Below are 21,140 nucleotides of genomic sequence, written 5' to 3' on the forward strand. Positions count from 1 at the left end.
TCTTTACAGTTTTGGCAATTCACAGTCTTGAAACCATATTTTTGTGGTCACACTTTGGAGATCTGAAGGGTGTCTAGCCACTGCTTCCCCCGATTGGCAGACAGGTCACAAGGGGAAGAATCAGCCCCTAAGATAGAAGTGTAGAAACCAGGGCTGGGGCAAACACTAGAACACCAGACAGAAACAGAGAAAATTAGTACAACAGTAATTGGCATTACACATTTGCATTTTATTATCTTAGCTAACAGACTTCATCTTCAGAAATCATCTTCTGTCAGGAATAGATTCCTTTAGGAAATCGGATTCCTGAGTTGTTTGTAGAGCTGGTATGTGATGACATTATTCAAAAGGATAAATAATATCCTTTTGAAAAGTACACATTAACTATAAAGCATCTATAAACACTTGAGTAACAATATTTTACAGATGTATTCCTTTACCTCAGATTCTGGGGAAAATTCAAGAAAGCTTTGAGCTATATTTCCAAGCTCAAGATCCAAACTTCAACTGTGGTAAATCAAGGCTACAAATACAAGCCATCTATGAATAAACATCACCTACTTCTCAAAGTATGTTCCCTAACAATTTGAGAATTTTCAATTATTAAGGTTGTTTGAGGAAATGGAAACTTTAATTTCACAATTTGCATTATGTGCTGATTATGGGAATTTGTCACCAAGGAAAATATTTCCTCAGGTCCCAAAGGACACAGTGAGTGGCTTCACATGCAGATAATTAATAGCCTAGATGGTCAGAAAAGGTCCATTCCTATGTGAGCCCAGAACATGCCTCTGTAACCATTTCAGGACTTTGTTCTTGGTGTGCTTTGTCACCATTAAATCCCAGAAGCCTTCTTTTGCATTAAAAGACAAGTCTTACCCATTTCAGATGAGAGAAATTCTGCTTATCAGCAGTCCAGAAACAAATCTCCATACTCCCAAACAAGCCTTTGATATCCCTACAAGACTGATCACTCAATTATTCTTATGTATTTTGGCAGTAATTTACACATCACACTGTAGTCACAAAACCTGAAATAAAGAACATGAGTGCTGAATTGAGTAGCTCCATAGTAATATAAGTCAGAGCTGTAGCATCTCCTGGACCTAGGCCATCTGAAAAACTAAGACAAGGCCATACAGGAATCACTTCAGGGTAACTGTCCAGAGAAATTAAAGAATCATGTGTGATTTTCCCAAAACACATACATTAATTTTAGAGACTATCCTTAGGTCAGGGATCCAGTTATAAGAGTAGAACATTTATCTGTTTTCTTTCACCTTCTCTCTCCCTCTCTGTCTCGCTCTCTCTCTCTCTTTCTTCCTTCAAAACCCCTCTGCTTAGAAAGCAGAACACAACTTCCATTCTTCTTTTACAAACCCACATACTAAAGCTTTATGGACTTTAGATCAAAGTCCCTTTCTTCCAAATTCAAATCCAACACACCATCCCACCTTCTCTGACAAACTTAAGTCAAACAAACCTACTGTTGGTATCATTTCAATTGCTAATCGGTAGCCCAAACAAATTCTGATTTAAAGGATGACATTATTGAAACACTATCTTTAGCATAGTGCTCATCCATTATAAATTTCAGTTCATAGTACAAATTGGTAAACTGAGGTAACCACTGAGTATTGAACAAAATCTATGGCACAGGTTTACAATGAGCTTTTGTTTACATCCAAACAATACTTAAAACACATATTCTAGCAGCAACTCCCATAACAATCGTAAAATTCTGAGCAAGCATTTTTCACATATATGCCATTTTTAACATCCTACCCACTCTTTGGCTACTGTTTGCCACAAATATCCTTATACAGATCAAAATGGAATCAAAATATCAACCAACATATCCCCAAAATTCATGTGATATAACTTGTCAGTTACATATCACTCAACTCATTTTATCACTCTGGACCTGGAGTGTTTGCATTAAGATTCCACAGCTTCAAATAAGCTTTTTGGTCAGACAGGGCTGGCAATATTTGCTTGCTTAAGCCCCTTAAAAAATTCCAAAATATACAATTAAAATATACTCATCTTTAAGTTCTATCACACAGTGATTGTCAACTTTTTGAGATCCCTATTTCAGTCCCTAAGTATCAGTGTGGAACAATTATAAGCACTTCTTTCTCCTTCCTGTGTGCAAGTGTAACAGTTAAAATTCAACTGTTATGATTAAAATTTAGGGAAACTGAGGCAGGTAGAAACTAGTTTCTCTCTGCAAGGAGTATTATATTTTTAGAGGTTTATTTAAGATTAAGAACTTAAGAATATACAAGTAAGAAAAGCACATGTCTAGGCCAGAGAGAGGCCTAGACAACCTCACCTACATTATGAAAAGACCCATCTGCTTGCAAGGGGAAACAGGAAAGCCAAGAGATACTCGGAGACCCTTTAAATAATAATTTGCTCTTGGCCCAGGTGAGAATTCAGTGAGATTACAAAGCATTCTGGGGAAGTGGAGCAAGGACTTCTGGGGATTGAAGTCCTGGATTCAAGTCTCCATTTTTACATTTTTACATTTCTCCATGTGATCATTTTTGGAAAAAGGAAATTTTTCCCCAAAAGGATCATGAAAACCTAATCAACTTAAGGATTACAATAATTTGAGGATAAGAAAAAAAAAGAACAAAACCAATAATTACTGGACAAAAAGCCAGTCCCCTTTGGCATAGGGGGCAGTCCCCTTTGGCATGAAAGTATACATACAAATAAATGCTCAATCATCTACACCCAAAATTCATTCTTGTGCAGCTTGTGGTCTGGAGGCTTCTTCATGGTGTCTTCTCCAACAGTTCAGTTTCTGGATTCAGAGAGGTATCATCTTTCTTTACCTAAAATTCTTCTCAAAAGGAATTTAAACTTTGCAATTTAAATAATGATATTTTTTACACACGGAAGGGGTTAATAACTTCTGAGCAATTTATCCTAAGGCTGCCTGGCTTGATTTAGATTTTATTACTTAGCAACCTTGTCCCATCCTTCTTTAACCAGTGAGCTTACTATAATTTAAAAGTTTGAATGTATCAAACCCTTTTCATAATAATTTACTCTCAGTGGATTTCAGTTTGAACACCACACTTCCAAATAATTCTGATTAAGTCCTTTAGCAATGTTTCAGTGTAACCAAACTGAGGTGCAAAGCATTTACCTGTACTTTTCTCAAACCCGTCTAAAGTAGAATAGAACCTCCAGTTTAGTTTTCTTTTAGCTCAAAACATTGCCACATTCCTAATTAAAGTCCATCAACATTATTCCAATTTATAATTTGTTGTGTCTATTTCACACTAGAATTCATAGTATCAACTAGTAACTCTATCCATTACTCTTATTTCTTCTAGCTCCTCCTCTTTGCCATTATTGTAAGTAGAGGAAAGATACTGTACTGAATTGTATTTAATCCTCATGACAAGCCCTTCTTGATTTCAGGGCTGATCAAGTTTGTCTTGTTAAGGACATACAGTTTGCATATCATATACCCCTAACCTACTTAGGTGTAAAACTTAATTCTCTCTATAGTACGAATGCACACATAATTTGTATTCACTTCATTACTTTCCAGGAATTTGTATCTGAATACATGTTCATCTCTAGATCACAAATTCCTTTCTATGCATTGTGTACATTTTTTCTTAAAAACAACTCATATAACCTTAGTCAAAAACAACACCATTTAGAAATTCTCTCTTTTGCAAAATACCAAAATTCTTAACACATTATTAAATCCCATGCACAGATTAACCACTTTAAAAACTTCTTGTGTGTCATATGATATCTTACTGCTAGTTCTGACAGGACATACATTAAAAAAATCTGATTTGAAACATTCCCAAGTTCAAATTCTAGAATAAGCTCTTCTCAACAACATAACAACTTTTTCTGAATGACTTTTGCATCTATAAAGTAGCCAGTACAATTTCTGTCCAAATAGAATAAATATTCCTCTCTGTGTCAGGCTATCTATTAATCATATTTAGACAATTCTCAAATTCACTGAAACCACTATGCATTGCAAGGTTTAACAAAACAAACCTCTAACCATGAGGTTTGGGGTGGGGGTTGTTTTTGGGTTTTTTTGCGCTCAATAAAATCTGGCTAACATTTCACATTTAACTGACAAACAGTAACCACAATACATAACATTTGTACCATATCAAAATCATTAGCAATCCTCCCAAGTTGAGAATTAATTTTAAGTGAAAATTGCTAACTGTGGAGTAAGAATCTCCCTTTTCTGCTCTGAATTTCTCTCTCGAGCTACTCTGGGGGCCCATCCAAAGGAAGAAAGAGGGAAAAAATCATTGAACAGGTATTTGCTTTTGTCCTCTGCGGAGGATTTTTGACAGTGGAAAGTTAAAGGTTGCAACTCCTCCCTTTTACATAGAGACAAGACTGTGACAAAGACAAAGGTAAACAGTAACATACAATGCTGTGACAAGCATGCTTTGAGAGGAAAAAACAAGTGTTTTTAGAATCCATTCTTTTTTTTATAATATTTTATTTGATCATTTCCAAGCATTATTCATTAAAGACAAAGATCATTTTCTTTTCCTCCCCTCCCAACCCCCCATAGCCAACGCTTGATTCCACTGGGTATCACATGTGTTCTTGATTCATTTAGCCACACAAAAACAACAAAGACTCAACAGAGACCTATAGGACACACTCTCTCACACATTCATACACCCTTGAACCCACAGTTTCCCTGAAGTCACTGAAAGATGACTCTTTAGTGACCTGACTATGGGACTAAGCTGTGTCCAGCAACACAACAGCCTCTACTGAATCCGGATTTACAGAACAGAACAGAACTCCATGGCCAACAGGACTCTAGGGCCCAAACAGAACTTCAGGACCGAACCTTCAAGCAAGCAGACTCCTAGAGTAGCTAGGGGTCCAAACAGAACTTGAAGACTGAGCCTTCAAGCAGGCAGACTCCTAGAGTAAAACAGGCCCTGGGGCAAAACAAAACAGAATTCTAGAGAAACAGAGATAACAAAGCAGAACAGAACAGAACAGATGGTTCCAAAATCAGCCTAAATTTTGTCCGAAATCTCAAATACCAGAATCAGGGATGGACTCCAGAGAGGACACCATTCACTTCCTCGGATTTCTGACCCAGTCCCTCTCGGGATTTGAAAAATGCATACTCTCCAAGTCCACACTCAGAAACACCCCCGAAAGGGATAAGGCTTCAAGTCTCCTTCACAGGCCCTGGCATAGCAAAAGCTGCCCAAGTATAATTTGGGTTACAACGCCAGCTGTTCAGCCATAAGCCGTGGACCCATAAGCCGTGGACCCAGACACCTGTCTCCACACAAGCATACACACACACACACACTCTTACAGAAGCCCTCTCCGAATTCCTTACCTCCTGGTCCCAGGACTCAATCTCTCTGGGGTCTCCAACTGAAGTGGGGCACTTCACAAATGAGTTCATACACCTAGAATTTCAATTATTGGAACCATAATTTATTAATAAAAGAGAGAAATAAAGAATCTACCAGCTGGGGCAGAATTCCCTAATGGAAAACTGTGTTGGTTTGACATTAAGGAACTGATTATATACATTTCAGAGTTCTTATCTAACAAACAAACCTTGACACAGGAATGTGGGGTCCAAGATGGGGGGGGGGGGGAACAATTCTTAGATTTACGAGGGGGCTGTTATCCAAGGAGTGTTTATCTTCACTTAGTCAAATGTTAGTTCGCTGACCCTTTGATACTCCTGAAATTCCTCTTTTGCCAGTTTGTTATCTGCCTAAACAGTTTGTCTCTCCTGGAGGGAAGGGAAACCAGGTCTGTCCCCTAAAAATGAGGACAGGGGTAATTTTTCCATCTTTGGTCTTTTGGGGGCTACTTCAAATGGTAACCATAAAGGAACAGACAATAAAAGGATTGGGTATATGAGGGTTCAAGTCTCCACCACTGGACTTCCATTTATACAATTCGGCCACTCAAGATAATGACACATCTAGATCTTAAACACAATGATTTATATCCACGTTCTCACAAAGTAAGGAAGGCAAAGGGAGAAATGGGAAATACTTCACAAGTCACACAGATGTCCAGAATCACTCTCACACTAATACCCCAATCTATGGAAAGATGGAGGAGAAACTTGGGATTCTGGCTTCCCTCTAATGTGAGTGCCTTCTCCCTGACACTATCTCCCATGTATTCTGTCTCCCCATTAGATTATCAGTTCCTTGAGGATATCTCTTGCCTTTCTTTGAATCCCCAGAGCTTAACACAGTGTCTGGCACATGCTAGAGCTCAATGGCTGTTTGTCTTGACCTCCTGTCCACTGTACAGAGGGAGCAATCAAGGGCCAGAGAAGGGCAGGGATGAGTCAAACCTCTGCCTGAGCTTTGTTTTGTCCAGCCTCCCTCCAAGAAGCCCAACCCAGGCCCCTGGAGGAAGAGTAAACCCCAAAGAGGAAGAGGCTTCTCCCCCCTCCCAGCAGGCCAGGGCTCTGGGGAACTTGCTGACCACATCCTGGGCTGCTGAATATTATCTCCTAAGAGGATCACGTGTCCACCCTGTCCCCAGCCTTTGGGACCACCATGGCCCCCACACTGTGTGCCCTGCTGTGTTTCATGGGTAAGTCCCAGGAAGCGGGAGAGCCACGGCCTTCAGCAGGGAGCCTGGAAGCTAGAAGAGACCTTGCCATCACTGCTTCGTTCCTACTCCCCCGGTTTACAGAGAAGGAAATGAAGGCGCCCTCACAAGGGGCACAACCAGAAGGGTAGCTGCCCCCCTGCACGGGGCCCCAGCCTGGAGCTCTGGGTCCCTCGGGCTGGGGGACAAGGATGGGAGCTCAGGCAGTGGGAGGCGAGTCTAACCCAGAGCCTCTCCTCCAGGGCTGTGTTGGTGCCGGCTGACCTGGGCACAAGAGGGTGAGTCCTTCCCCCCAATGCCTGCTGCTGCTCCTGCCTGTTCAGCACTGAGAGCTGTCCCGGGGGCAGCGGGAGGGAATGGAAGAAGCGGGTCTGGGCAGATGGGCAGCTTCTGGGCCGGAGATGTGGGGAGGCCGGGGATGGGGGGACCCTCTAGGGCGCTGGGCTGCCGGTCTCTTCCAGACGCATCTCGCAGACCCTCCCTCACGGCTGAGCCGGGCTTGGTGATCCCCCGGGGGCAGCCTGTGTCCTTCCGCTGCCAGGGGCCTCCCGGGACGAAGCTGTACCGGCTGAAGGAGGAACTGAGGCAGCAGTTTATGGATCTGCCTGCAGCGGAGGGGAGGGGCCTTTTCTCCGTGGAAACCGCCCCAAACACTGCCGGGAATTACTCGTGTCAGTACAAAATCCAGACAGTCTGGTCAGAGCCCAGCAACACCCTGCAGCTGGTGGTGACAGGTGAGGGGAGGCCGCCCGTGCTGGGCACAGTGGGGGGAGGGATCGTCTCTGGAGTGACTCAGGGTCTCCCCCCGCCCCAGGCCTCTATGAGCCACCGTCCCTGTCAGCCCTGCCGGGCCCCAACGTGACGGCGGGCCAGAACGTGACCCTCCGCTGCCAGGCAGAGTTGTGGTTCAGCAGCGCAGCTCTGGCCAAGGACGGAGAAACGGTCGGCTTCGGCTCGGCCCTGCACACTGGCCCGGGCTCTCGGACCGACTTCCTCCTCGCTGCGGTGAGCGATGCCCAACAGGGCACGTACCGCTGCTACAGCTTTCACGGAGCAGCCAGCGCGGAGTGGTCCTCCCCCAGCGCCCCCGTGGAGCTCCGGCTCACAGGTGAGGCAGCCCCACCCCTCCCAGCCCCCCAGCTCTCCCAAGCTCCCTCACTGCCCGAAGGACCTGCTCCAGGGGGTGCCAGAAGCCAGGGGGCTGGAGGAAGAGGAAGCTCAGAGAGGAGGGATGGAGACTGGGCCATGGACCAACCTCAGGGAATGGAGACAGTGAGGCCTCTCCTGGTCCCTCTAGACACACACCCCACCCACAGCCTGTCCAGTTGTGTTGGTTCCATGTAGACAAGGTTGACTAGATTCCAGGAAAGGAGTTTCAAGAGATCAGAGGGGGAAGGGGGGAGGGAAGGCATTAAATTCCCCCAAGCCCCTCCTCCTCTCCTCCCTGTTCCAGGCACCTCAAAGGGGCTCCTCTCCCCCAAAGCCCTGGAAATCCCTCAGCTCTGACAACCTCCTGGGGTGGGGGGGGATATCTCTCTCCCCAACTGCTCTCCTGCTCCTGTCTACGCTTGAATCTCCCCTTTCACAAAGGAAACCAAGGCACAAAAGGGCTGGAGGGAAGGGTCAGAGACACAGGAAACACCAACCTGGGGAAGAAGGAAGGACAGGGCTGGTCAGGAAGGGAGAAGTGGGGGAGCAGAGAGGGGCAGAGCAGCCCCAAACCTTCTCTCTATTTCCTGAGGATTCAGAGGGTCCCTCTCTGCCACACCAGCTCCTCCATTCTCCTGGGGTCCCTGCCTGCCCCCTAAGTCCCCAGCAAATCTCACAACTAGGCCAGGAATGGTCCTCAGCTCAGGCCACATTTGACAGGTGGGAAAGTTAGTCCCACAGAGAGGAGGGACTGACCCAATACCCCACAACCAGAAAGTCTGGGCACAGCTGGGCTCACACACCCATATCCAGACCCTCCAGCTCTCCAGGCCTCTCTGGACACCCCTGAAGAGCCCCTAACCCTGCCCCTTCCTCATCCACAGAGACCTTCTCTGAATCTAAGGAAAGGACCTTAGGTAAGTACCAGGACGATCCCCAACAGAAGATGGAAGAAGTCAGGGGCCTGAATGTGTAGTCAGGCCTGCTTGCTCCATCCAGGTTCCCCTCATTTCCCACCACTCCTCCTGAAGCACCTTATTATTCTTCTCCCACCACCAGGCCTTTGCCCAGGCTGTGTGCACTGCCTGGAATTCTCTCCTTCTTCACTCTTACAATGCAAAGACCCCACCAAAGCTCAGCTTAGGAGCTGCCTCCTACAAGAAGCTTTCCATGTTCTCCAACCTGTCTCCCTCCCTGGTTGTTAGTGATCCCAGGCCATAGATGGGAGTGATTTATTTTAATAGGGGATAACAGAGCATTTCAGGAGAATCTGAGCCCCCGGAGAGGTTTTGTCTCTGTATCCTCTGGGTCTAGCCGAGCACGGGGCCAGACCCAGGGTGAGGGTTAAATAACAGTCTAGTGAATTGAATTCTATGAAGAGACTAGAGGACCCTTGAGGACAGGGCTGCAACTCCCACTTATTGGGGGCCCCCAAAGACAGGGCTGGCTCTCCTCCCCTCACATGGGGGGAGTCTAGAAGGACTGAGGAAAACCAGGAGAAAGTAGCATGAGGGCAATCCAGACAGAAGGGAATGTCAGTGTCAGGTGCAGTGAGGACTGGGACCATTCACCTGGGCAATGGAGACACCTCTGGTGATGTGGGATGGTGCAGCTTGTCTAGGAATGAGGACAGAGCCAGGCTCCAAAGGGAAAAGGAGAGACTGAGGAGGGGAGGCAGGAGCATGGAGGTGAGGGGAAGGAGGGAGCTTGGGGAGAGGGGGGAAGGGCTGAGGAAGAGGAAGAGTTTATCCCAGCCCCTCAGACCTCTCTCCATCTGCACCCCCAGAGCCAGCCTCCCAGGAAAGGGAGAAACAACAATCTCAATTCAGGAAGGAGGAGGTGGGCAGGGACAAGGGTCTGGCAATCATGGGGCCAGTATCTGTGCTCACACTGGGGATCCTGGGGCTCAGGCACAGGGCAGCCATATCTCAGTGATAAACTCTGATCCCCAGATGCTGCTGCCCTGGATTACACTGTGGGCAATCTGGTCCGCCTCATCTTGGCTGGGCTGGTCCTCGTCCTCCTGGGAATCCTGCTGATTGAGCACTGGCAGAGCTCCAGGAGGCACAAGCAGCAGTTCAGAGAACCATGTCTGAGTAGTCTGAGTAGACCAGCTCCAGAGGTTGCGGTAAAGGAATAAATGAAGGAAGGAAGGAAGGAAAGAAGGAAAAAATGAAGGAAAGAAGGAAGAAAGGAAGGAAGAAATCAGTTTTTAAATTACATTTTAACAAATGGAGTAAGTGCTGAATATGGCCTAGACATTGTGCTAAGCCCAAGACCCAACTAGTAAAAGAGTTCTAAAATGGGCATACCCTTTGGCCCAGTGATGCCACCATTGGGCCTCCCCAAGGTGATGGGGGGGAGGTGAGGGGGAAGGAGACGAGCCACCATGTTTGTTCTAAAGCATCGACAGAATCTCTCTTTGTGCTGGTAAAGAACTGGAAACTGAGGGGTGTCCCATCACTCGGGAACAGCTGACCAAGTGCTTCGTCCTGCACAATCAGGCCCAGGCAGCTTTCCTTCTGCTGGAAAGAATCACTGATGTAAAGTGGCAGGAAGGAAGCAAAGACAAGAGGAGCCAAAATAAAGACTGCAAAGAGGGCTCGAGCTGATGCTCAGGACAACCCTGAGCCAGTGACACTGGGCAGATGTCAGCAGCCAATGGGGGAACAATACAGATATCAATTCAAAGGAATATTTTTTAAGATACAAAGTCCAGACAAAGCACAGAATGCTAAATTCTCTCTCATAAAGTTCAGACACGTATGGCTACATGACTGGAAACATAAGAAGGGGGCGAGGGGAGGCCAGAGCCTTTGTGCCTAGGCCAGTTGTGCCTTTCCAGATGCTGAATCCCAGGATGTCTGAGATGTTAAGTAGGAAGGCTAACGTCAGTCTGTCTTGCCAAGGAATGATTTCAGGAATTTGAAAATTGTCCCCAGATGTGTTTAGAAGGCCAGGACGGGCCCATTAACTCATGAGGCATTCAGACATCGTCACAACAAGAAAGTCGACTTCGCTATCATCTCGTCTTTTGACCTTTGCCAGGACCCCATGTGGCAACATCATTCTTCTCACAGCAATCCATTGCAAGGAATCCCTTCACTTTCCCCTTTGGGTTTTTAATATGAATCAGACTTGACAGGAGGCAAGCTTGGGCTGTATTGGTTTTATATGTGGTCGGTTTAGGTATCCCTCTCTGTAGACTACCAATAAACAGATCAATACAAATCCAATGGTTATCCTTGTGAACAAACTGGACCCGTTTGGAAAGCCAGCTACAAAGCGTTTTGTGTGCTGTAAGAGAGCTGAAATGCCTTTGGCATCAAACGAGCAGTCGGGGCCTCAGCGAGAGCGGGGAAGCCTAACTAAAGGCAGTCAATAGCTCCTGGCAATAGAGGTGACATGCCCAACAGCATCCATACAGTGATGACAATGCCAGGGTGCATGGGAATGTTGGTCGCTCTTCCTCATTCCACAAGGAGCCATGCCAGCCATCACTGCATACGGGGACAACACGAGCTTTCCCAGAGCCAGAGGTGATGGTTTCCAAAGCAGCTGCTTTGGAAGATCCATGCAGGTCTGAAATCTTCCACTGCGCATGGTGGATGGGACCCCTGGAATAGCCAAAGGAGGGGGGCACAACGAGGAATGAGGAGGCTGCTTGGTGGCACTAACGTAAACAAGGGGAGGTTTGTCAGGGCAGGTGAGGGCTCTCCAGAGCAGTGGCTTAGGTTAGCCTGACCAGTCTACATCAGCATGAGGACCCCCAGAAAAGTTAGCTGGTGTCCTGGGGAGGCCCGCCACCTCCGGGGATGGCTCTGCCATTCCAGCAGTTCTTGTAGCTTGTCCCCGAGCCATGGGCTTCTCGGCTTGGGTCCTTGGGGTAGTCACTGCCACTCCGTCATCCCCGAGAGTCCTCTGCTGTGTCTGGCTGCTGCTCTGTTCTCCCTGGGCATAGCTTGAGGAGCCTGGTGAGAATCCGCATGCATCCTCTGTCTTTGGAGATACAAGCCAACCTTGAACCCATGTTATGGCTCTGTAAAAGGCTCATAGTCTCCTGACACTCCTTTCAAATGCAGTATGGCTCCCCAACTTTCATTTTTAAATTGGTGCTTCGGTGGTCCCATTAGTTCTTTCTACAGTTGTCTATCCAGTTCACGAATCGTGCCAACATATACAACAACTTCCAGTCAATGTGAAATAGCCCACGAGGTGGTCTCTCCTGCTTGAGCTGGTCGCCCAAGTTTAGCCACAGTAGCTTAAATGCTATCTTTTCACTGCTACTGCCTTGGCTACAAATGTGATTCCCCCAATTTTTTGGAAGGCTGAGTGGAATACTCTTTGCCCTAGTATGTTTATTCTCCAAGACTATGCCGTGGCATGAGGCAGGGATGGAAAATGTGCCATAAGAAGTGATGAACAGGGGGAAGCTGGGAAGCTCAGTGGATGGAGAGCCAGACCTAGAGATGGAGGTCCTGGGTTCAAATCTGGCCTCAGACACTTCCCAGCTGTGTGATCCTGGGCAAGTCACTTACCCCCCATTGCCTAGCCCTTACCACTCTTCAGCCTTGGAACCAAGACACAGTAGTGATTCCAAGATGGAAGGTGAGGGTTTAAAAAAAAATGAAGTGATGAACAAGTTGATTTTTTCTTATTACATGTATTTATTGGGTGATCAGTCAAGTCATGTGGATCAATTAAATGGCTTAAAACATCTAAGGGGTGGAAACACCTAGAGGATCTGGCTTGGAAACTTGACCTGGGGTCCCCCAAATGCTCTGTCCAGGTTTTCTCCAGGTGGGGCAGACACAGCAGGCACTAGAGCAGAGCAAGGACACAACTTTGGGGTCCCTGACCAAAGAGCTGACCCTTTCTGAACCCTTTCTGGAAATCCCCCCCCAAAAGCCAATCCAGCCTGATAAATGCCTTACCCTTCTCCCAGGGACTTGCCAAAGACACAAAATGTGGTTTCACCAAAGCCTTTGCTGTGATCCTTTGTGATACTGAAATCACTTTAAAAGACTGAGATATATTAATTTAAGGTCACCAAGGAATTCACTTATGTAATTCCTAAATTAAACACTCAAGTCAGCTGCCAAATTTTTATGGTGTTTTAATTACAACAGGAGGAAGAAAATATTAGAGAGAAAGAGAGAGAGAGGAGAGAGAGAGAGAGAGAGAGAGAGAGAGAGAGAGAGAGAGAGAGAGAGAGAGAGAGAGAGAGAGAGAGAGAGAGAAGGAAAAAAGGAGAGAAGGAAAGAGGGAGAGAAGGAAAGGAGTTTAACTCAGAACCACTCTGGCTCAGGCTGAGCCAAAATGGGTGTTAAGGCCTTGGAGAGCCAAGGCAGGGAAAGGGGTCAGTCCTTATCACTCATGTGACCAATCTGAAGGAAAACAGTCTGTGGGGCTCCTCCAACCTCAAGCTCCAGCCTCGAACTGACTCTAGCCCTCCTCACAAAAAGTCCCAAGAACTCCAGAGTCTGTTCTCTCCCTCACTTCCTGCATCTCACATGGGCCAATGGTTGCTCAAGCTTGACTTGGCATTGCCCAGGGGTCTGTCCTTTTTTTGCACATGTTTATTGAAGGCTATTTTCTCAAATAATTAAATCTTGAGTTTGATGCAGCACTTCCTAATCTTGTTAACACTGAGTAGGGTGGAGAGTGTGAGTTTCTAAGACCTGATTCTGTTATTCCAAGTATCTCTATTGTTATTGATCAGGAAATAGCTAAATCCAATCTTCTAAAGAATGGTCTGAATAGGGTGGAGTAATTTTGAAATTCACACCCTCCTCTGATGATCCACCTAGTCCCAAAAGTCACTCTGGGAGATGGGTAGGCAGAAGTGAGAGGAGGAATATCTCCAGAAGAGTCTGTAGATCGGGATGATGGAAGCCTAGACTGCAGGGATGAAGGAAGGAAAAAGATGGAATGAATCAGTCCATGCAGCCCAAAGCACTATGTTCCCCTCCAATACAGTGAGAGGGAGGAGAACAAGATGGAGTGGAAGGAACACTGGATTCAGCCTCAGAGGAACTGACTCAAATGCCAATCCTATTAGTTATTACTTGTATGACCTTAGATAAGCCTTCTCTTCTCTAGACCTCAGTTTCCTTAGATGGAAAATGAGGGGAAGAGCAGCTTTATTTTAATCCTGTCTTCTTCCTTGGAATGGTTCCAAGGCAGAAGAGCAGGAAGGGCTAAGCAATTGGTGTTAAGTGACAAGCCCAGGATCATAGAGCTAGGAAGTGTCTGAGGCCAGATTTGAGCCAAGGACCTCCTGATTTCAGTCCTGGCTTTTTATCCACCAAACCACCTAGCTGCCCTGCTCCACACCCAGAGCAGATTAAATTTTTTTAAGGTTTCAAATTTTGTTTTATTTTTAATTTAATTTAATTTTTCATTTTTTAAAAACATGGAATGATCTACATGATCCTAGGCAGAGTGAAGCCAGCAGAACCAAAAGAACATTCTATACAGTAACAGAAATATTATTTGAAGAATGACTTGTCTATGTCCATCTCCAGAGAAAGAACCAACCAACAGAAACAAACAAGATGTGTCTTATATACACAGCTATCTTTTTGTAACATGATGCCTTCTTTAGTGAAGGGAAGAGAGACAAGGATGGAGATACCTGGGAAGGAGGGCTGACAAAGATGGGAACCCCCACCCCCGCCAATCAATCCATGATCACTAAACTAAATGCCTCTTCTCTACCAATCCTTCAGCCAAGTGCTGGATTGGGGTCCAAGGAAAATGTGCATCCAAGGAGGCACTGAGGAAGGGGTTCTGCCAGCTCCAGAGAAAGAAAGGGACCTGGTATGACCAGCCTTTCTCATCCTCTTCCTCCCCTTCCTCTTCAGCCTCTGCCCCTCTCCCTACTCCCAAGTACCAATGATCTTTGAAAAGGGCTCTCCTCAGATAAACCAAAGAAGGTCAAATTGTTCCCCTAAAGATGGTGTGTGAGGAGTCACAGAAACCCCAAGGATGGTGGAGAGTTCAGAAGTGGGGGTGATCCTTTGCTCCCTAAGGGTCTCTGGATTAGTAGCACTGTGGTATTTCATGAGGAAGAGCTGTGGTCAGGAAAGGTCTCCCTAGGAAGCAAGAAGGCCTCTCTCTAGGGAGAGGATCTGGGGGAGAAGGTAGAGAAAGAGACAAAGGTGGGTGGGGGCAAAAGGAGGAGAGAAAAGGAGAAAGAGCTGGGGGGGGAGAGAGGGACAGAAGGGGAGAGACAGAAAGAAAGACAGACAAGTGGGGAGAGTGACAGAGGCAGAGAGGAAGAGAGAGACAAAGAAGGAGGGAGAACCAGAGGGAAGAAGGGAAGGAGACCCAGAGATGAGAGAAGGGAGAGGGAGAAGGTAGCCAAGAGGGCTCCCTCACACTGTAGACTCATCACCTACTGGTAAGCCAGAGGGAAGGAAAATTATATACAGTAACAAAGTGTAGACTCATAAAGGATGGCACTCTTTCACACCAATGCCCCCCAAATCTATGGAAAGATAGCAGAGAAACTTGGGATTCTGGCTTCCCTCTAACGTGAGTGCCTTCTCCCTGACACTGTCTCCCAGGTATTCTGTCTCCCCATTAGATTATCAGCTCTTTGAGGCTGTCTCTTGCCTTTCTTTGAATCCCCAGAGCTTAAGCAGTTCCTGGCACATGCTAAAGCACAATGGCTGTTTGTCCCTTGTTGATTTGGGGGATCAGAGTCTGAGAACAGGGAAGGGGCTTTGACCTCCTGTCCACTGTACAGAGGGAGCAATCAAGGGCCAGAGAAGGGCAGGGATGAGTCAAACCTCTGCCTGAGCTTCGTTTTGTCCAGCCTCCCTCCAAGAAGCCCAACCCAGGCCCCTGGAGGAAGAGTAAACCCCAAAGAGGAAGAGGCTTCTCCCCCTTCCCAGCAGGCCAGGGCTCTGGGGAACTTGCTGACCACATCCTGGGCTGCTGAATATTATCTCCTAAGAGGATCACGTGTCCACCCTGTCCCCAGCCTTTGGGACCACCATGGCCCCCACACTGTGTGCCCTGCTGTGTTTCATGGGTAAGTCCCAGGAAGCGGGAGAGCCACGGCCTTCAGCAGGGAGCCTGGAAGCTAGAAGAGACCTTGCCATCACTGCTTCGTTCCTACTCCCCCGGTTTACAGAGAAGGAAATGAAGGCGCCCTCACAAGGGGCACAACCAGAAGGGTAGCTGCCCCCCTGCACGGGGCCCCAGCCTGGAGCTCTGGGTCCCTCGGGCTGGGGGACAAGGATGGGAGCTCAGGCAGTGGGAGGCGAGTCTAACCCAGAGCCTCTCCTCCAGGGCTGTGTTGGTGCCGGCTGACCTGGGCACAAGAGGGTGAGTCCTTCCCCCCAATGCCTGCTGCTGCTCCTGCCTGTTCAGCACTGAGAGCTGTCCCGGGGGCAGCGGGAGGGAATGGAAGAAGCGGGTCTGGGCAGATGGGCAGCTTCTGGGCCGGAGATGTGGGGAGGCCGGGGATGGGGGGACCCTCTAGGGCGCTGGGCTGCCGGTCTCTTCCAGACGCATCTCGCAGACCCTCCCTCACGGCTGAGCCGGGCTTGGTGATCCCCCGGGGGCAGCCTGTGTCCTTCCGCTGCCAGGGGCCTCCCGGGCCGGAGCTGTACCGGCTGAAGAAGGAAGGGGCCGAGCAGTTTATGGATCTGCCTGAAGCGGAGGGGGGGGGCCTTTTCTCCCTGGAAACCGCCCCAAACACTGCCGGGAATTACTCGTGTCAGTACAAAATCCAGACAGTCTGGTCAGAGCCCAGCAACACCCTGCAGCTGGTGGTGACAGGTGAGGGGAGGCCGCCCGTGCTGGGCACAGTGGGGGGAGGGATCGTCTCTGGAGTGACTCAGGGTCTCCCCCCGCCCCAGGCCTCTATGAGCCACCGTCCCTGTCAGCCCTGCCGGGCCCCAACGTGACGGCGGGCCAGAACGTGACCCTCCGCTGCCAGGCAGAGTTGTGGTTCAGCAGCGCAGCTCTGGCCAAGGACGGAGAAACGGTCGGCTTCGGCTCGGCCCTGCACACTGGCCCGGGCTCTCGGACCGACTTCCTCCTCGCTGCGGTGAGCGATGCCCAACAGGGCACGTACCGCTGCTACAGCTTTCACCGAGCAGCCAGCGCGGAGTGGTCCTCCCCCAGCGCCCCCGTGGAGCTCCGGCTCACAGGTGAGGCAGGGCGCCCCTCCGGCTCCGGCCACGGTCCTGCCTCGGGAGACCCCAGAGGCCGGCTGGAGGGGACGGAGAGTGTAGACCGAGAGGCCTCTCCAGCCCCTCCCGCTCTCAGATCGCGGCCTGAGGCCCGGGAGAGGCGGGAGGGCGGGCAGCGGGCGGAGGGCACCAGAGGCAGAGGCTGGGGGGACGGAGGGGGCGGGGTCTGTCTGGCTCCTCCCCCCCACCCCACCCCCCGTCCAGGCTCCCATTTTACAGACACACCCGCCCGCCCTCTGATTCCTGGGAGCAGGATCTCCCCTGAGTAACCAAAGGATTCCCCTTACAGAACGGACAAATGCAGACCCAGGACGAGACTTACAGTCAGGTTTGGGGGTTTGCTGCTCTCTGATCTCGTCCCTAATCCCTTTCTCCTGCCTCTGCACCTTTGCACAAGCTGTAGCCCAGGCCTGGCATGTCTCCTCGGTCCTCTCCCCATTAGAAGCCAAAGGTTCTCCCCAGGGCAGCCAAGGCTCCAAGAAGCCTTTTCTTGACTTCCCTCCGCCCCACGTGTGACCCACTTTACAGATGAGGAAATTGAGGCAGAGGCTGTGGCTTGTCCTGAGCCCTTTGGGGTAGGGGCCGGGGCAGGGGCTGGGGCTTGTTCTGGCTTCCTCGTGTCCCCCCAGCCTGCGCTGGGCTTCTTTCCCTCCTGGCTGCCTCCCCCCGCACTGATTTCTCTGCCCAAGACAAGGCTGCAGGGGAAGCCCCTGAGGCCAGGAGCCCCCGTAGTCTCTGCTGCCCTGGCCTGGGCAGTGCCTCCAGGACGCTTACTAGAGGAGGGATGGCCTGAGCCGCCGCCGGCCCCGGCAGGGTTAATCCTGCCCCCTCTCCCCTCGCTCTTTGCTCTCGGCTTCCCCAGGCTTCACCAGCCTCAAAGTGGGCATCCTGGTGGGCGTCTCGGCCTTCCTGGTCCTGACCTTCCTCTTCCTCTCCCTCCGTCGTTGGTGCCCGTCCAGACTCGGTGAGTGCTGGGTGCTGGGGACACCCGGGCCCGAGTTGGGCCCCACCAAAGCCTGACTCCCCTCTCCTTACAGGGAAAGGGGGCAGAGACACGGAAGTCAAGACCGCCAGGAGGTAGGGGCCCAGAGACACCCCAGATTCCCCCAGAACTCCCTTCTCGGACCCCCCTCGACTTTCTGCATCTTCTTCCTCCCCAGACCTGACCCAGCCAGGACCACTCAGGGGGAGACCATGTGTGAGTGACAGGGAGGAGGGGCCGAAGGGCAAAGCCTGGCCCGGGCGGCCCCTCATCCCTTCTCTTGTGTCCAGTTGCTGCTGTGAGTGATGACAGACAGGCTGAGGAGGCCAGACAAGAGGACACTGTGAGTCTCCTCCTTTGCCTGGCATTCCCCCAGGCCACACCGCTGGGAGGGCTGCTGGGCTCAGGGTCCTGCCCCAATGCCCCCTCGGCCCCCTCACCTCCTGCTTCCTCTCCCATCAGGCTCTCCAACGAGAAGGCCCTCAGGAAGTGACCTACGCCCAGCTGGACCACAAGAGCCTCAAGCGTGGGGCGGAGCCCCCTCCCCCATCTGGGCCAGTGGAGCCCAGTGTCTATGCTGTCCTCCCTCCAGTGAGCTCAGCCTGAGCCCAGGGGACCCCCGGAGGAAGCTGCAGGCTGGACTGTTGGCCCCAAAGCCTGGGGTTTCATGTGCCTTCTCAAGGGAGACAGAAGGGCAGGATGTGGCACATAGCTTTGGGGTCTCTGGCCCAGGACTTGTGAGCCAAGCCTGGAGGACCCACCGTGATGGGAAGAGGCCAGGCGGCCACCAGCCAGGAAGACCCACAGGTCCTGGCAGATTAAACGTCCATTTCTGATATCCAACTATTCAGCCTGACCAGGAGGCCTCACTTTCCCCATCTGTCCCGGGGTGACACCTTCCTCAGAGGATCCCAGAGCACCCCCTGGCACACGGGGTGCACACTGCTGCTGCTACACGGTTTGGGCCCTGTTCAGGGGCTGGGCCCTTGGAGGGTTGGCCTCCTCCAGGCAGCCACCAACAGCCCCAAGCCACCCCATGACCCCGCAGGGAACCCCCTGCCCATCCTCAGCCTCCCCCTTAGACCACTTCCCAGCCGCTGCTTGCATGGACTTTTGGGGTGTTGGGAGGGGGATGTCCAGGCTCTGCCCCAGTTGTGAGGGGGACCTTGGGGGGCTCCTCTCCAGTTCTGGAGCTCTTGTCCCTTGAAGTCTAGGGGGAAAGTCTGCAGCCCCAACCCTGCCCTGGGGCCTGCGGGAGGACATGGGACACCAGAGCCTGGCGAGGCCAAAGCGCTTTATTTCAAAGTAATCCGGCTTTTAGGGGGAGGGGGCCACACGGTTAATCTTCTTCCTCGTCGTCCCCAGTACCGGCTCCGCCCTGGCCCTTCTTGGCATTCTTCCTCTTGACCCTGCCTGCCCGGCCACCCCCGTAGGGCGAGCGCAGGGAGAAGTCGATGTGTTTCTGGGAGTCCAGGCGCACTATGAAGGACGGGATGTTCACCACCTGCTTTCGGACCCTGCGGGGAGAGGCAGAGAGGAGCTGGGGGGTGGGCTGGCGAGGAGGCAGGGAAGGGAGCCCCGCCAGTATCAAGGCTCCCCGGACTGGAGGTGGCCTCCCCGCTCCCTCAGGGCCCCCTCACCTGGCTGCCCATCGGGAGCTCGGCTTTCACAAGGTGTACGGCTGAGCCGCAGTGAGCCTTGCGCAGGGTTTGGGGAGGGGGCTGCCCCCCAATAATACTGGGAGAGTTCGGCCTCCCCCTTCATGGGGGCTCCCCCATATCTCTCATCGGCAGGGGGCTGCACAGAAAACACCAAGAGGGGCTTAGAGAGGGGCGCTGGGACAGGGAGGGGCAGGGGGCTCCGGCAGGCGCGGAGGGGGGGGGGGCCCACCTGATGTGCCGCTGGCGGATGAGCACCCGGGCATGGTGGATGGACTTGGCCAGGCCCAGTTTGAAGACTTGCGTCTGCAGGCGCCGCTCCAGGAAGTCCTCGATCTTCAGCCCCAGGATGTAATCCAGCTTCATCTTGCCCTCGTCCAGGACGCCGATGCGGACGAGCCTCCGGAGCAGGGCATTGCCTGGGCGCGGAAGGCGGGGTTAGGTGGCTCTGCGAGGAGCCGCGAGTCACGGGTCCCTCCGCCCCCCGCCTCTGTCCCCCAGCCCCCTCACCCTCGAACAGACGCCGCGGGTCCTTCTCATCGAGAGTGAGCAGCTCCCGGGCCGCCTTGCGGATCTTGGCCAGCGTGAACTTGACTCGCCACACTTCGCGCTTGTTGCGGAGCCCGTACTCACCTGGGGGGGAGGGGAAGGAGCACGTGGATGAGGGCCCCCGCCACGGCCCTCCCCCCCAGGGACCACTGACCGATTCCCCCGCCACGGCCCTCCACCCCCAGAGACCACTGACCGATTAGCTTCAGCTCCTGATCCAAGCGAGACTTCTCGAAGGGCCGCCGCGGCGTCACATACGTCTTCCGACATACCCAGCTTCTAGCGACCGGCATCTTGGCCTACTAGGACGCTAAGTCGCGCCTGCGCGTTGGGGCAAGAAGACAGATCGGGTTCGGCAGGGTCACTACGGCGCCTGCGCTCAGGGGCGGGGAATTGCCCCGAGACAAGAAAAAGCGCGTGGCGCGGTAGAACGCAAGCTCTTGCGGCTGCGCAGAGTGCTCCGACCCACCTCCCTCCCGGCTGCCAGACCGTAGAGAACTCACCTCTTGCTAGCTTCAGAACCGTAGGGGAAAGAACGCCACGCCCTGGCGAACGGCCCTTATAGCGCCGGGGCGGTGCTCGTGACGTCAACACGCATGGACACGCCGACCAATTGGGGGTAAACAGCCTGGAACGATGGGAGGGCCTTGCCCTGGCCTTTGATCCGAGTCCTCTCCACCTCCCCACGCGTAGGCCAGAAATTCGGTCCCGGCTCTGGTCGTGGGCCGCAGGCGGGAAGGTCTTGGTCTTGGAAAACGTCTAGTCCAACCCCTTCCCGACCGAGAATACCGTCTACACGTCTAGACTAGAGCTCGTCCGGCTGGACGATGGTCATTTCCTGCGACCAGGAGCTCCCCGCCTCACGCTTTGGGACAGCTCTGCGTTAGGAAATTCTCACGGACTTTCAGCCTCAGTTGGGCTCATCTCGCCTCCCCCATTCCTGGCCCCATAAGACGGAAGCGA

The 21,140-nt window shown here is 51.2% G+C and overlaps 2 protein-coding genes across 2 annotated transcripts; one reads left to right on the forward strand and one right to left on the reverse strand.

Annotated features, from left to right (window-relative positions):
- Positions 1-6,475: 6,475 nt before the first annotated feature.
- LOC103092129 (leukocyte immunoglobulin-like receptor subfamily B member 1) lies at positions 6,476-18,816 on the forward strand. Its single transcript, XM_056826296.1, has 14 exons — positions 6,476-6,612; positions 6,873-7,364; positions 7,445-7,738; positions 8,664-8,696; positions 9,732-9,916; positions 15,745-15,820; positions 16,081-16,572; positions 16,653-16,946; positions 17,278-17,316; positions 17,851-17,952; positions 18,026-18,065; positions 18,149-18,186; positions 18,261-18,313; positions 18,433-18,816. Exons 1-14 carry the CDS (start codon positions 6,576-6,578, stop codon positions 18,574-18,576), a joined length of 2,319 nt encoding a protein of 772 aa, XP_056682274.1. The 5' UTR covers positions 6,476-6,575; the 3' UTR covers positions 18,577-18,816.
- A 431-nt stretch (positions 18,817-19,247) lies between these two features.
- RPS9 (ribosomal protein S9) lies at positions 19,248-21,138 on the reverse strand. Its single transcript, XM_003341112.4, has 5 exons — positions 20,681-21,138; positions 20,374-20,498; positions 20,139-20,261; positions 19,861-20,047; positions 19,248-19,487 (listed from the first exon to the last, which is right to left on the reverse strand). Exons 2-5 carry the CDS (start codon positions 20,468-20,470, stop codon positions 19,310-19,312), a joined length of 585 nt encoding a protein of 194 aa, XP_003341160.2. The 5' UTR covers positions 20,471-20,498; positions 20,681-21,138; the 3' UTR covers positions 19,248-19,309.
- Between the last annotated feature and the right edge of the window lie 2 nt (positions 21,139-21,140).

Source organism: Monodelphis domestica, chromosome 4 (assembly GCF_027887165.1).
Source record: "Monodelphis domestica isolate mMonDom1 chromosome 4, mMonDom1.pri, whole genome shotgun sequence".
Lineage (NCBI taxonomy): Eukaryota > Metazoa > Chordata > Mammalia > Didelphimorphia > Didelphidae > Monodelphis > Monodelphis domestica.

Bases quoted from the DNA above. Each gene is read 5' to 3' on its own strand.
- LOC103092129 (XM_056826296.1), top strand. From the start codon at position 6,576: ATGGCCCCCACACTGTGTGCCCTGCTGTGTTTCATGG. The intron at 15,821-16,080 runs GTAAGTCCCAGG...CCTCTCCTCCAG, and splicing joins TGCCCTGCTGTGTTTCATGG to GGCTGTGTTGGTGCCGGCTG. The intron at 17,317-17,850 runs GTTTGGGGGTTT...CGGCTTCCCCAG, and splicing joins AGGACGAGACTTACAGTCAG to GCTTCACCAGCCTCAAAGTG.
- RPS9 (XM_003341112.4), bottom strand. From the start codon at position 20,470: ATGCCGGTCGCTAGAAGCTGGGTATGTCGGAAGACGTATGTGACGCCG. The intron at 20,048-20,138 runs GTGAGGGGGCTG...TTCCGCGCCCAG, and splicing joins CCCGCGGCGTCTGTTCGAGG to GCAATGCCCTGCTCCGGAGG. The intron at 19,488-19,860 runs GTGGGCCCCCCC...CTCTCCCCGCAG, and splicing joins ATCCGCCAGCGGCACATCAG to GGTCCGAAAGCAGGTGGTGA.